At 33.5% G+C, this 15,764-nt stretch overlaps 1 protein-coding gene across 1 annotated transcript in view; it reads left to right on the forward strand.

The window, feature by feature from the left end:
- The window catches only part of ADGRV1 (adhesion G protein-coupled receptor V1), a 614,529-nt gene that overhangs the window by 76,221 nt on the left and 522,544 nt on the right, over positions 1-15,764 (forward strand). Inside the window, exons 10-16 of the mRNA XM_023215075.2 lie at positions 3,364-3,540; positions 6,064-6,287; positions 10,980-11,106; positions 11,198-11,383; positions 12,154-12,334; positions 13,047-13,210; positions 14,321-14,444. Coding sequence (XP_023070843.1) covers positions 3,364-3,540; positions 6,064-6,287; positions 10,980-11,106; positions 11,198-11,383; positions 12,154-12,334; positions 13,047-13,210; positions 14,321-14,444 — 1,183 coding nt within the window. The remainder of the gene's footprint in view (positions 1-3,363; positions 3,541-6,063; positions 6,288-10,979; positions 11,107-11,197; positions 11,384-12,153; positions 12,335-13,046; positions 13,211-14,320; positions 14,445-15,764) is intronic.

The raw sequence follows: 15,764 nt of genomic DNA on the forward strand, positions 1-15,764 counted from the left end.
GGGAGTCTGGATCTGTGAAGTGAAATACTGCAAATGGCCATCACATGCCTTAGGCCCTTGTGAGCATTAAGTTAAAACAACTAGAATGCTGCCACCAGAACACATTTAGAGCTATATTTAGAAACTAAAAAACAAAACCGAAAAACCCTCTGGCTTTATACAAAAACATGACATAATTTGTTTGCTTTTAAAAATTGATTTTATTAATATGGAAATGCATACTGATTTTACCAGTTCACACTTACAGTAGCATTTCTGAAGTTTCAAGACTGTCTGCGATACAATTTGTTGAGTTTCAGAATTTAATGGAATTTTTTTGATGTCAGCACTTGTTTGTCTTCTCTGCTGTCAGTGTCCTCAGGTTTCAGGGTTTCAGAACATTCTCATAAGTATATGTTCAAGGATGTTTTTGGAATTTTCTGGTGCCCAGTGTTCTCCCTTTTGTTTGTCTCCAGTCTGGCATCATCTACAACTCATACAAGAACCAGATTATTAAAACAAGTGGAGTGAGGCCAAGATTTTACACAGTTGCTTTTGCTTTCATGGAGGCCTGGGCATTCTGGCATATGTGGAATAGTTGCGATGATGTGATAAAAAGTTTGAGAATTGATGATGCAGAAACGTTGTTCTGGAGTTACAGAGAACGTTTTTGTTATTTTAGCTTTCTAATTTCTTTTCTCATAATGCCTCAAAACTAGTTTTTACTATAGATAGAGACAGTAAAAACTGTGCTAATATATATAAAAAATCTTTACCAATATCAGTATCCTCTATGCTAAACTTTTAATCTTTTGAAAAGGTCCAATATTTCTATCCAAGTAGCTGCAGAGAATTCTTGTATAAATACATCCTTTGTATGAGTCAGGTATTATACTAGCTACTCTGCCTCAGTATTCTATGTAAACATGACAGAATTAATTTTTGATAACACTTGAAAACTAAGAAAAAGTTGAAGAAGGATGTAATTAATATCTGATTTTTGGTGATCCTGGGTTAGAAAGTTGCACCACTAATTTTAGACTCAATTCTTTATGTATCTCTCTATATAGTTAAAAAACAAAGGTCTTACAGTGCAGTTAATTTAATTTAACACTTGCTTGGGGGAAGAAGGCATTATTAGTCACTGACATAAATCATTGAGGTTCAAAACAGTTGTAGGTTCTGGAAGGCTGGTTGGAATAAGAGGGTTGTGTAGTTTTCAGAGTACATAATGGATGAACAACTCAAGAATAGGAAGCCTCAACCTCTACATGCAAAGTTGAATGAAACTAAAGAAAGGAGAATTCTTTAGTCGCTCCTCATTCTTTAGTAACTCTCTCAGCTAAATACATTAGTCTGAGGTGCAGCTTTTGGCAAGCATGGGGTTACTAATGTGCTGTCCCAGTGGCAAACTATCTGAAAGTAAAGAATGATTCTTTATGAATGAATAGAGCAGTTTGATTTAGCAGATGGAACCCAGACAAAAAAAGGCTTATAGGCTAGGAAATAAGCCGTGTACAATTAACATTTTCTTTTCCATCAGTTCATTTCATAACTGTCTGTATTTTCTTTCTAATTTGTCAAAAATACTATATATAAGATTAATTGTATAACGTTTTTGATAAGTGTAGGGAAATATGGCTTACATATTTCTTTCTTTTTAGAAAGTTTTGAGTAAAAATGTATTGATTTTTTCTTGATGCTTAACACAGTGTTATCCGTTTAGCTCTTTTTGAATATACAGCAATGAGAATGTTCATTCACAAACATGTGCTTGGTCATACGTGACCACTGTATTTTAGAAATATCTTTGCTTTGTAACAATGCACACCCTTATATTTATATACCATCCAAATATATGTATTTTATTTAACTTTGTGCTATTTTGTAAGATAAATATATATGTGTGTATATATATTCCTTTTCTCTAGAAAGAATGACAGTTATGTGACTTTATTTGTCTTTACATTTAATTTACGTTGCGAAGTAAATGCAGTATACTAAAAATAACGTTTTATTTTATGTGATTTCATCTGTATGCCAATACTTGACAAAATTGATCAATCTAATTTTTTTCTTTTTTTGAAAGAATATTTACCAAAACCAAAATTATTTATGTCTTTCTCCTGTATGTGATTTTTTAAAGCAAAATGTGTGACATTTAAAAAAGACATTTACTTTTATTCACTAACATGTACCATTCATCACAAAGTAGGAGGGAAATCAGTACCAGTCCTGTCCACGTGTGGAAAATCAATTTAAATCACAGTTCTACTGGTGGTTACTTAGTGTCATCATTTCAATATTATAAAGCCTAACAGAGGGCTTTAAAGAGTGGGAGAGACATGTTTTATTAAGTTAAAAGTTGCCTTTTATTGTAATATTTAAAATCCCTGTAGTTTTTGCAGTTCTGTAATGATTACCTATTCCTGCACTCCTGAAGTGAACACTGTGTGCATTGAGAAGTTAGATTTTGAAAAGTTAGAATATTGAAAACGTTGAATGTGATTTATCAGAATTCTTATAGAGCTCAGATTGTGTAGAAGGAGGGAATTAACAATTATTTATTGTGAAGCTGCTGCAGTTTCAAGTCTGTGTCAAGCCTATGTCATGTATTGGGAAAATGCTGAAAAGGACACAGACCCATAAGAGCTCTACAGACCTGTTGGGAAGTAAAAATCTGGAATGCATCAAATGATGATAAACCAGCAATATGTAAAATGTATAACTACAGGGATACTATATGTTATACATTGCAGTTCTTTAAATGTAAAGAAGCATGAAGTTATTAATGGAGTTCTGAGTGGTCTTCTGATACTGAATTTTGTCTGGAGGAGAAGGGAAATAGGGGATGATTGGAAGTCTGGGTCAGTGGAAGACAGGAAGGCGATGTGGACGACTGATATTTGGCTTTAAGGTCAAGGTAGTTGGATGTAGGTGGCAAGGAGGAAAAGCAGGTGGTGGCACTGGCGATGATACTAGTGAAGCATGGAACAGGGACAGTGATTTCTGTTTTGGATATTGTATATGTAAGGTGTTTGTGTGACATTTATATGATGTCTGGTGGCAGTTGGCTATAATGATTTGAAAGTAGAGGGAGAGATGCAGAGATGCAGAGATTATTAAGGAGCAGGCATAAAATTATAAGATAAAGGGTTTAGGGAGACCCCTGGGAAATAATAATTGAGAGGCAGAAAGAGCTCCAGAGGCCAGGGAAGGAGATTGAAAAGGGATGGTGAATGAGGGAGGAGGAGAATAAAATTGCCAAGTTATTGGTGACCTCTACCTATGCTTACTTTGTCGCCCCATGCTGTTACACTTTTTTAAAACATTTCTATTCTATCAATTCTTATTACTTTTTTTGTGTGTTTTTGTTTATTATAGTTGGAAACTGTGGAGTTGTTGAACATAATTCCCCCAATCCCACCCATAAGCCCTAGATTTGGGGAAATCTGCAATATTTCTTTACTGGTTACTCCAGCCATTGCAAATGGAGAAATTGGCCTTCTTAGCAATCTTCCAATTATTTTGCATGAACCAGAAGATTTTGCTGCTGAAGTAGTAAGTAGGCTGTTTCTTACTGATGGGGGCTAATGAATATGAAGTAATGTACAGACACTATTTTTAAAATAGGATCAGCATAACACTCTTTTTAAAATAGGATCAGCATATAGGGTTAACAGATCTTAAACAGCCTCACCATGTACAAGAAGCTTTCAGTATGTCATTTGAAATAGGTAACTGATGAGTATGTGATTTTCCTATCATCTTTTACATTATTAGATAGAATGAAATTAGAATTAATTGCTCACAGTGAGTGTAGGACATTTTGATGTGACAGCTTTCAGACAGTTCTATGACATTCGATACTACAGCGGTAGCCAAACATAAACTTTTTTTTTTTTTTTTGAGAGAGGATTTTACTGTGTCATCCAGGCTGGAGTGCAGTGGCGTGATCTAAGCTCAGTGCAACCTCTGCCTCCTGAGTAGCTGGGACTACGAGTGTGTGCCACCACTACTGGCTATTTTTTTAATTATTATTATTTTTAGTAAAGATGGGGGTTTCATCATGTTGTCCAGTTTAGTATCCAACTCCTGAACTCAAGTAGTCCACCTCCCTTGGCCTCCCCACATGACGGGATTATACACGTGAGGCATCGTACCTGGCGTATAAACCTTTTCTTTCTTTTTCTTTTTTTCTTAATGGCCAAGACATGGCACCACAGGTGTGCTTGACCTACTTCATTTCTGAGCATTCCATATGTTTGGGTTGGAGTGAGGTGGCCAGCTTGGGTCTTATGCTTGATGATGGAGATGATGGTGGTAAAGCTGTGGAATGCTAAATCTTAAGAATTTTTTACTTTATATATACAATATATGTAAATTTTTGCATATAGACATATAAAAATTTCACATGCAGAGCACACCATCCCTCCCCTTCAACCATGCCCTGGTTGAATTTCTCTCTTAGGGAGGGCTCTTCCTTTAGCCTTACCATTTCCTGAGTCATAGTTTGTCCAAGACCTTCTCCAAATCCCCCACACTTAAATTTGATTTAAACTGAGTTGAGGTTTAGATCAGAAAGGAGAGTTGTTTTTGTTATCAAAGCCTTATGTTAAAATATGGTGACCTCAATTTCCATTGTATATTAGCATCTATAAATGGAAGAAGTATTAGCAATTACCTTATGTTAAAATATGGTGACCTCAATTTCCATTGTATATTAGCATCTATAAATGGATGAAACAGAGAAGTTTCATCTTTCAAGATGGTTTTGATTTTTCATGTTTTTCTGAATACACTCTTCTAAAAACAGGAAAGCATTTAGTTTGCTCTTAAGGAATGGATTGCTTTTATTTATCTTAGATAGCTGTAAATTTACCATTTCATATTTTTCCCTTAAGAAAAATGAGCTTTTAGGAAGTTTTGGGCTCCTTGGACCTGCATTCTTCCCCTCTTGGGAAACAGCAGAAAAACTAGGAGTTTTCCTTTGTTTGTTTCAGATACAGCCTGGATGATGCCCACTCCCTCAAGGTGATTCGGGGTCCCAGCCCTCTGTTACTTCTTTTGTCTTCCATAAGAATCTTTTCTCACTAGTCTCAGGTTATGACCATTGTTAGGTGAAGTAGCAGAATGATTAATGGTAAAAATATCTTGTTTTTTTCCAAGATGAGCTTAAAGGGCAAAGAAAAAATAAAACAGGATACTCCTCTTTTAGGAGCATAAAAAGAATAGCATAATCTAACCATTAAATATTCCTTTATATTCTTCCTTTGAAAAAACTTCATCATGATCTATAGTGATGCTTTTATTATATATTTTTAAAGTGTATCACCCTGGAATGAAACCACCAAATATAATTTGAGTTTCAGAATTATTATAATAGCTTCCATTTATTTGGCTTATACTGTAGAGAGGCACTGTTCTAGATATTTTACTTAAACAATCTGTAATCCTCACTGCAAACTTGCAAAATAGGAATCATTAGCTTTATTTCACATGAGAAAATTAGGATCAGAGAGGTTAAGTAACTTGCTCAAGGTAACCCAGAGTCATGATAAAAATATATGATTTTATTTCTATGATATTTATCCTATTGGTTAGAAACATTTTTTAAAAATTTTGCCCCCATCACTTAGGATGTATTTTATATGACATAATTTTCCAGTTTTAATCACTGAAGTTTATTTTTCAGTTTATATTGTGATAGTAAGTTAATTCTATTTTCAGAGAACCTCTAATGGAAATTTATTCTTTAGCAAGATAGCTCTATGGTTTTCACAATTCTTTGAGTTTTAAAATATTTGTCTTTTATCAAGAAAACCCAGATTAGACACATTTTTGGGTGAGGGGTGTTTTGTATATAAATTTGGTTAGCAAAAATTAATAAAAATATATTAAAAGTTATTTCCATGCTTAGAGGATTGTTTGGTTGTGTTTTAATGCATTTAATAGTTCACTTCTCTATATAGAATATGTATGTTCACACAATAATATATGTACAAACTAATACAATACCAAAGCTTATATAATTTCTGAACATATATTTTAGAAGAAGTTATTCTGTTCTTTTATTTTTATAAGGTATACATTCCCTTACATCGGGATGGAACTGATGGCCAGGCTACTGTCTACTGGAGCTTGAAGCCCTCTGGCTTTAATTCAAAAGCAGTGACCCCAGATGATATATGTCCCTTTAATGGCTCTGTTTTGTTTTTATCTGGGCAAAGTGACACAACAATCAACATTACTATCAAAGGTGATGACATACCGGAAATGAATGAAACTGTAACACTTTCTCTAGACAGGTAAGAACAAAATAACCAAGTGTTTAGTAATATTTATGTTTGAGTTCTCTTCAATAACTTTGATTTTTGTTTTACTCTTTTTTTCGATATAAAGTAAAAAAGAAAAATCAAGTAAATAGTGTTATACTGGCCTTCAGACTGTTCTGTTATTTGTTGATGGCTTCTGATTAGACTATGAGTATAATTATATCTTTCAGTGTATTTTTACCCTGCTATTCATTGTGAAGAAGCACTGCAGAGAGAATTTATGGAAGGTATCAGATAAATATGAAACATAGGTAATATGTTGTTATATTTTAAAAAAGGCACAAATCTAAATCTAAAACGTTAGGTTAAGCAAATCTAAATCTAAATCTAAAACGTTAGGTTAAGCAAACAGTTCTGCTGGCTTTATGTTCAACAGAAGAGAGGACTAGAGCTTGTGAGTAAAAAGAAAGCATTAATCTTCATATAGTAAAATTCTCTTTTTTACATGGATCTTAAACATTAATTTTATGATTATTTTACAGAGAATAAATAATTGCACAAAATTAAGAGATCCTCTTCAGTAATAATTAAGAATCGATTTAGCTTTTCTCAGTGGGTAATTTATATTAAGAAAATTTCACAATCTCTCAAGAGTTTTTTTTCAGTAGTTTAGAAAATCCTTTCTAAATATATAAAATACTTTGTTTAATGACTTCATAATTTTAAAAAATTAGGATCAGTCTTATCCCTGACACAAGTCTCTTTATATGAAAGTTGATGCATATTAGAGAAGGTTACTGTGACCTTTGGAGGGTTTTGTGCAATTCATGTTTAGAAACAATAAAATTCACAGATAAATTCAAGGGACATTTTGTGTTACATTATTCAAGACTAAAGTAGTAAAAGTTATTTTATATAATCCCTGGATCTCTCTATATCAATGTCTTATAGATTTTTCTTTGTAGGTGTTTTGTTTAAACACATTTTAAAAAATCTGATGAGTAACTGATTTTTATTTTTATGTGAAAGAAAAGTATAGAATGTAGGCAACAAATTATTGAATGTCCACTGTTCCTTTTGCTTTCTTTCAAAACCACATTGTGTTTAGTTCCTTTCTTACATAAAGAGTAAAACAAAACAACAACCAAAATACCAAGCAAACAAGAAAACCAAAGAGCAAAAACCAATTTACAACACACACACACACACACACACACACACACACACACACACACACACACACAGAGTCTAGATGACTTACGGTTTTAATGTATGTTTCAGACCTTTCTTAAGAAAAGGTATTTCATACGATAAAAAAAATCAGTAAAATGTAATGCAATGTAAATTGGAAATTAAAAAAAAATTTTTTTTTTCCTTAAGTAAGGGGTAAGCATTCAGTGGTCAATCTTGAAAACAACTAAAGGAACAGAAACAGTAATAATAAACCAATGCTGTAGGAATCCATACAAACTTTGCTGGCTTAGTTGACAGTTTCTACTCTCAACTAAATGTTTAAAGAATGATTTAGATTATCCATCTGCAAACTGATAGTGACTATTCTTTATATTATTTCAAACTATTCATTTTTAAATCTTAGGTAACATTTGAAATTAAGTATAATTTTTAAGGGTTTATTTTGTTGTTCTTTTTCTTTCTCCTATGGGTAAAAATAGTACATAAGGAAGTACAAATCATGAGGTAGAAAATTTCAGAAATTATTGGGTCTTTTCAAATAGAGGAAGTTAGTTCATATATATATTAAAATGTTTTAATTTGATTAATAATTGGTGCCTACTTGTATTATCTCATTTGTGTGTGAACGAGAATGAGCAAATTATATTTGAATGTTCAGGGACATTTAGTTAAATACAATCTAGATACCATATTTTATCAAAAACTCCCTCTTAGTTTTGCAGTTTTAACAAAACTTGAGTGAAAGAATAAATGAATGCTAGGAAGTGTGATTACAATAAATCACAATACAATATTGCAATAAAAATAGTTAACAGTTTATTGTGGTAACAGTTTGTAATTTTCTCTCAATGTCAAATCCAAATTCAGATTCTCTATATTTCAACTCAATATAGACAAAAGTTGCCCTGGTACTAAAAAACCTGTGGTGCTTTCAAATACCATGCTGATTAAAAATATTCTATTTAGTTTTCCTCAGATCACAATTTCATTATGCCAGTTTATTTCAGAAAAATTTTGGTATATGTGGTATATAACCCTATATTTATAAATGGTGCATTTGATTTTGAAAGTGAAGCTATAAGGCTCTACATTTGACATGTGCTTTCAAGGCTGTTTGAAAATGGAATACACTGCAGATTTGGAAAAGTGTTTTGGTTTTCTGATAAAAGTTGTATTTAAGTAATATTTGATGTAATTAAAAGATATAATGATATGGCTTCTTCAGTATATTGCTGTGCAAATGATATAGGTATAGATTTCTCTAGTTACACAGTTTTGTTTTTTCTAACTCAAAGAACAACTGGCTTTAGATCTGAGAGGTTTTTATATTTTTAAAACCTAATTAAAGCTACTAAGTAATTATAAGCAGGGCTGAAAGAAATTTGTTCAGCTGCTGCGGTTTGTGAGCCTGTACAGTGCTTGGCAGGCACAAGCGCCTTGGAGGAGGCCTGGAAAGGAATGTTTTGAATGGGTCTTGACAAGCTTGCTGGCCATGGGGTCATCTTCCATAAGTGGGAACTGCTGAAGCTCTTGCTAGCATTTGTCAATAGCAAAGAATCCAGGGTGCAGAGTTCCCATAAAACCAGCATTACTAGCTCTTGGGAAAAAAGGGAAACCTTTCTTTAGCTTTACTTTTCCCTTGCCATTCTAAGTTTCTCGCAGTATTAGTGAGATTTTGGCAAATGGTGCCCTGCCTCCTGTTTCCCCCTCCCACACTTCTTTCTGTGTTGACAGGGTAGAAACTGAAAGATTTGTCGTGTATTTTGGGTAAGTGTACAAAATAATACCTTGTTTTTGGTGATTCAGTATTTTGTTTTGCAAGTGATTTTTTTGGACAAGGCTGCTGTTCTGCATGATTACAGGTCTTGGGAAATTTTGCCTGTCCACCTGGCTGTGCATGCTTTGTGTGCAGTTTCATTTTCTCATGATAAGGGGAGCTTACACAAAGGTGTTTATTTATTTTTGGTCCTAAGAGTTTTGCACTGTGAATGCACTTAAAATATTTTGAAATTTGAGAATTAGTGTAATGACATTAAGAAGAACTTAAACTTTTTAACTTTCCTTGTAGGTACACATAACGTCAAGAACAATTATTGTGCTGTACTTCTGAAATTTTTACCCAATATCTTTTATGAATCTTGTAGCTTGTTTAACAGAGAATTAGCAATCAATTATCTGAACGGTTCCATTGGTTTTCTGAGTGCATCTAAGCAATTTCTTGCTTATATCTCAGAGTCGTACACAGAACTTTTCAGAATTTGCATTTCACGTAAGGGTAGCATATTTTAAGAAAGTTTAAAAATAAATTTATTTAATGTTCAGAATGGATTTTTATATTTTGCATTCTGAGCCAGTTTTTTGTTTCCTAGCTTATATGGATATAATAACTTTTAATTAATGAGGATATTGTTATAAACGATGGATAAATTTGCTATGAAAATCATAAGACTGTTTTAACTGCATAAAATAACTCTCCTATTATTTAGACTCTCTCTTCTGTGGCCACTAGCATGCTAGATATTACCAGATCTCTAAAAACTAGGGAAAGATGTCAATTCAGATTCTCTGTTAAATAGGAAGTGAGCTTTTCTTCTACATATTTCTACTTATGAATTGTGGTTTCATTGTGGTTTGCGGTCTGAGCATGAATATATTTTTGGTTCAATAGGATGTGACATTTGGCAAGGTTTAGAGCAGCTTGCAGGATTGGTAATTCTTAAGAGCCTGCTGGCTTTTTAACTCTCAGAATCTTGCAGCCCAAGTCCCTTTGATCATTCTAATTATGCTCTGAATGTTAAAACCAGAAATTTAAAAAACATATTGTTTTAATATGTTCTTTTGGAGATACACAGGAATTGTTATAACATGTCATGCATCTCAGATCTATTCTATTCTTTTTTTTCTTATATTCCCTACATTTTCTTTTATACTAAAAGGAAAAAAGCACAGGTTGAAAATTAAGGAGAATAGAAGACAGGTGAAGTCACAACATATTCCTAAGATGTAATTACAATTGTGTTTAATTTTTATCAACGTGGATTGCTTTAGTCCATTTAGTTATCCAGCTATTATGTTCTCTATTCAGTTAGTATGATCTTATGCAATGAGTTTTAAAAATAAATTCAAGTGTATGTAAAATTGAAACGTAATTTTGTTTTAAGATATCTTCTACGTGTTACAAATTAAATTTTTCTAAAACGAATCAAATCTGCAAATTTTGATACTTTATTTAAATAAAACATATTGATGACATTTGATTACACTATTCTTGGTGTACATATGTAGTGTTTGCTTTTTATCAAATAAAAAAGATGTAATGAATTCAGAAATAGAAGTTCTTTCACAACTGTTAGGAGTAAAACTGTTTTGATCGTAAATGATTTCAACACACGTAAATTCACTTAAGGTCTAATTCCTCATAGCCTTCCTTTTCATTATCCTGAAGAGTTGTAAATATTGCCTTAAAAGCCTGCAAAATTCAGAAGTAAAACTGGAAGTAGCAGGTGCTATTTTTCCCTCTGACTTCTCTAGGGTTAACGTGGAAAACCAAGTGCTGAAATCTGGATATACTAGCCGTGACCTAATTATTTTGGAAAATGATGAACCTGGGGGAGTTTTTGAATTTTCTCCTGCTTCCAGAGGACCCTATGTTATAAAAGTAAGTATGAAAAAAACTTCCACTTATTCTGCGCTCACAACTTTAGAAGAATGATCTCAAAGGGTTTCAACTTTTGTGGATTTTTTTAAAGGAAGGAGAATCTGTAGAGCTCCACATCATCCGATCAAGGGGGTCCCTTGTTAAGCAGTTTCTACACTACCGAGTAGAGCCAAGAGATAGCAATGAATTCTATGGAAACACAGGAGTACTAGAATTTAAACCTGGAGAAAGGGAGATAGTGATCACCTTGCTAGCAAGATTGGATGGGATACCAGAGGTATGGGATTTTATTTTTTCTTTATGTTTCTCTGTAAGATTGATAGTATTTGGTATATTATGAATATAAATATTTTGAACATTGGCAAAGAGACAGGAAAGAGGTTGGCAAGGAAAGATTGAGAAGTACATAGATTTGGAAAATTTTTAACACAAGATTAAAAAATGAAGACTCATTCAAATTAGAGTGGTGTATTTTTGCCCCACATAAAGAAATAACAAACAGTCTTAGACTTTCAGTGTGTGACCAGTTTTCATCTCCTTTTAGCTTTATTCATGTTAAGGCTTCCTTTAGGTAATATGTATTGACTGAACTTTTAATGATGTGGTTTTAAACTGAAGAAATTTTGCTATAGAATTACTTTGTTGAAAAAAAGAAATTCAAGTTTTATATTAATGGAACCAGGTATAGTTCCGTTATGCTTACTCAGCAATACATGTGTAACTCTTAAATTAATTTAGTTTTATTCACTTTTGTAAGTTTAAATGACTAGATCATCAGTGATAACATCCACTTTTCTTACCATTTTTGAGTAGTATCATTGTTTCTCTTTTTCTCTTTCTGGACAATGTATACGTATTTCTGGTGTCTCTCTTAATTGATAGGAGAATGTTAATTTTTAAAGAAATAATATTACCTCTTTTGTCCTTTCAGTGAGTTATATGCGTCTCAAAATTTGAGTATATTAATATTCTTGAATATTTATGTTTTTTAATTTGTTGTGAAAATGTCAACTTTATAATTTCCATACTTTGACACGTTCATTTTAGTTGGATGAACACTACTGGGTGGTCCTCAGCAGCCATGGAGACCGGGAAAGCAAGTTGGGAAGTGCCACCATTGTCAATATAACGATTCTGAAAAATGATGATCCTCATGGGATTATAGAATTTGTTTCTGATGGTCTAATTGTGATGATAAATGAAAGCAAAGGAGATGATATCTATAGTGGTAATTTATTCTGTGTCTTATATTGTATTTCTGTTTACTGAAGAAGAAATATAATTTTTTTAGTAACTAGTTATTGACAGTTGCTCACCCTGCCTTAGAAATTATACATAGTGCAGAATTTTTTAGAATCATATTTAGGACCACGATTTTTATTTCTTACATAGTATTGTGATGATACTGATGACTTCAGTTATATTTCGATACCATTTAAGCATATGCAGTGCAACTCAAATACTCAAGAATGAGTCCATCCAAATAGGAAGAACCTTAAAACTAAGAACTATTGCTAGGGAACTATTGAGCTGACAGGAAATGATAAAGTTTATTTTTAGAGCAGTGTCTGTCTGAGTAAGGAAATCGCACTTGAGCATGCAGCTTCCTGTATCTGCTTTTAGCAGATATTTTTACGGGACTTTATGATAGGTGTGCCTAATTCATCATCCTTCTGTTTCCCATTCCGACTGACTTCTAAAATCCCAAACTAGAAGAGATTGAGTCCATTTATTTAATTAATTATATAGCTACAGAGGGAGGAACAGGCTAATATATTTTTATATTTTTATATGTACCTTAAAAACTGTGCTAAGCAAATAGTTGGCAGTTACTAAAAAGAGGTGTTGTTTTTATGTTTGTTTATTTAACAAATTTCTTTACTCATCATTTTAAAGTTTTGTATGTGTTCATATATATTATGTATGTTTCCATTTCACAGCTGTTTATGATGTAGTAAGAAATCGAGGCAACTTTGGTGATGTTAGTGTATCATGGATGGTCAGTCCAGACTTTACACAAGATGTATTTCCTGTACAAGGGACTATTGTCTTTGGAGATCAGGAATTTTCAAAAAATATTACCATTTACTCCCTTCCAGATGAGGTAAATGTTGCATATAACTTTCTGCCTTACTTGTTGTAGTTGATCAATAATTATTTTTTATTAAATAAACATCTGGTAACATATTTTGTGATAAAAGTTTGTGATAAAGAACTCAGGTGTGACAGTGTCTGACCATAAGCCAGAAGAGCAGTATTATGTTTTGGTCCCCCTGAAGACATGTTGAACTCTAGAACTGAGAGTGGTCAGTGACAATGCTCATGTATCCAGTATCAGGGCTTCTTAGTTGGAGAGGCGAAGCCCTCGGCTTGTATTTAGTCCCTTTGAAGGCAAGGTCAGCTATCAAGTGTCCTGTGGTGCAGTCTCAGCATCAGGACACAGGGTCGCATGAGTCCTGGACCAAACATGGCATTTCTTCTTACTGAGAGTAAAGAGAAAGATCTTAGTAACAACAGGGAGTGAACCTTTCCTAGGAGAGTGAAACTTAGAACGGCTATGGAGACCAGTCCCCTTTCCCTCAGACCCATTCCTCAAGAGACAAAATTCTGACACCTTTCTGTTTTAGAGGGAGGGGAGCACCAGTGCACAGAGATGACGTGAAAAAGAAACAGTGTCCACCTGGGGATCCGTGTAGGCTCAGAAATGTGGGGAATCAAATCTTGTTAGGACATGGAGTGAGGCCTTTATGACCCATGCAGGTGAAACTTCAGTGAGGTTTGTAAGCGGCCTTTGTGAGCTAGCTGAGCTTTAGTTACTATGACAAACTGCTCTAAGTGTTCAAAAAGTTATTTTTACGTTTCATCTTAAAAATCAACATGTTTCCCATTTTCCTGCAGAAATAATATGACCTCTGTGGTATATCTGTTTTTAGCTTATGTAAGGTAAAATATCTATATTTCCATTAAATTTCATAGTTAGTCTAAATGAACTGGCTGTTTCTATGAATGCACATGAAAATTATTTTTTGGGGGATCTGAGTCTTACCTGAATATGTTAGGGGAAGTTCTGCCTCCGAAAAGGAAATGAATAATAGGGTTAATGGTGCTTTAAAAAAAAAAAAAAAAAACAAAAAAAAACTCAGTAATTTAAGAATATATAATGTAATTTATGTGTATAAGTCACCTGACTTAAAACATGTAACATTTTCCAAAGATTCCAGAAGAAATGGAAGAATTTACCATTATCTTACTGAATGCCACTGGAGGAGCTAAAGTGGGAAATAGAACAACTGCAACTCTGAGGATTAGAAGAAATGATGACCCCATTTATTTTGCAGGTGGTATTGCTATCTTATTTGAATGAGTTCACATATTTCTTAAACAGTATATACACACACACACACACACACATATATATATGCACATGCATACATACATTTATATACATATATTTAGCAATTTTTTTCATTGAGCATTTTCAATAAAGCACAATTGATGCTTGTTTAAAGATGATTTTGTAATTCATTCGAGTTACACATTGTTATTTTATTTGTTTGAAGTTTTAACTAATACTTCAAAACTTTTTGAAGCAAAAAAAAAAATAAGTACTGTTTTGTGATCTTTTCCCCCTTTCAAATTTCTAGGTATTTTTTTTCTTTTGTGCAGAAAAGAACACTTCTCCATGTGATTTCTTCAAATAACACAGTCTAGCTGGTTCAGGGCTAGATTATGTATTAGAAGGACCTGAGTATTGTGCCTGATGGATAGCCATGTACTATAATAACTAAACTAATATTTAAGGGAAATATTAGTTAAAATTTCTTCATTTTGCCACTTTAACGCTTTCTTTAGAACTGTGTTTGGCCACCTGAGGAATCTTTTGGTTTTGTTTATGAAATGGTTGATGTGTAACTCTTTCTTGAATCCTTTTTGTCAGCTATATATGGATTAATTTACCCAATGCAGGAATCTTGTAGCCTTTTGTATTTTATTGATTTGTATTATTTCTTTCTTTCCTTCTTTCTTTCTTTCTTTCTTTCTTTCTTTCTTTCTTTCTTTCTTTCGAGATGGAGTATCGCTCTGTCATCAGGCTGGAGTGCAGTGGTGTGATCTCGGCTCACTGTACCTTCCGCCTCCTGGGTTCAAGTGATTCTCCTGCCTCAGCTTCCTGAGTAGCTGGGACTACAGGCTGGCACCACCACTCCCAGCTAATTTTTGTATTTTTAGTAGAGACAGGTTTTCACCATGTTGGCCAGGAGGTCTTGGTCTCTTGACCTCGTGATCTGCCTGCCTCAGCCTCCCAAAGTTCTGGGATTACAGGCGTGCGCCACTGCGCCCAGCCTGATTTATATTAACCTTCAGTTGATGTGTACTTAATGAATTAACCTTATGTTCAACCTTCTGGTGACTACTGCTACAAATATAAAACATAAGCTCTCTGGGCCTGTTCTCAAGGAAGTTACATCCTCAACTTGGAAATGAAGTTTATGAGATAGTAGGCAGAGGATTTGAAATAGCATGCAATTTGCTGACAGATTCGATGTTGAAGATAATGGATTTTGTAGGACTTATGGCAAGAGGACGGCCATTGACTGTTGAAGTAATCAGAGGGGACTCATGTCAGAGTTGGGAACAGAGCTAATTATTTTGGCAAAGAC

This window comes from Piliocolobus tephrosceles, chromosome 4 (genome assembly GCF_002776525.5).
Source record: "Piliocolobus tephrosceles isolate RC106 chromosome 4, ASM277652v3, whole genome shotgun sequence".
Classification (NCBI taxonomy): Eukaryota; Metazoa; Chordata; class Mammalia; order Primates; family Cercopithecidae; genus Piliocolobus; species Piliocolobus tephrosceles.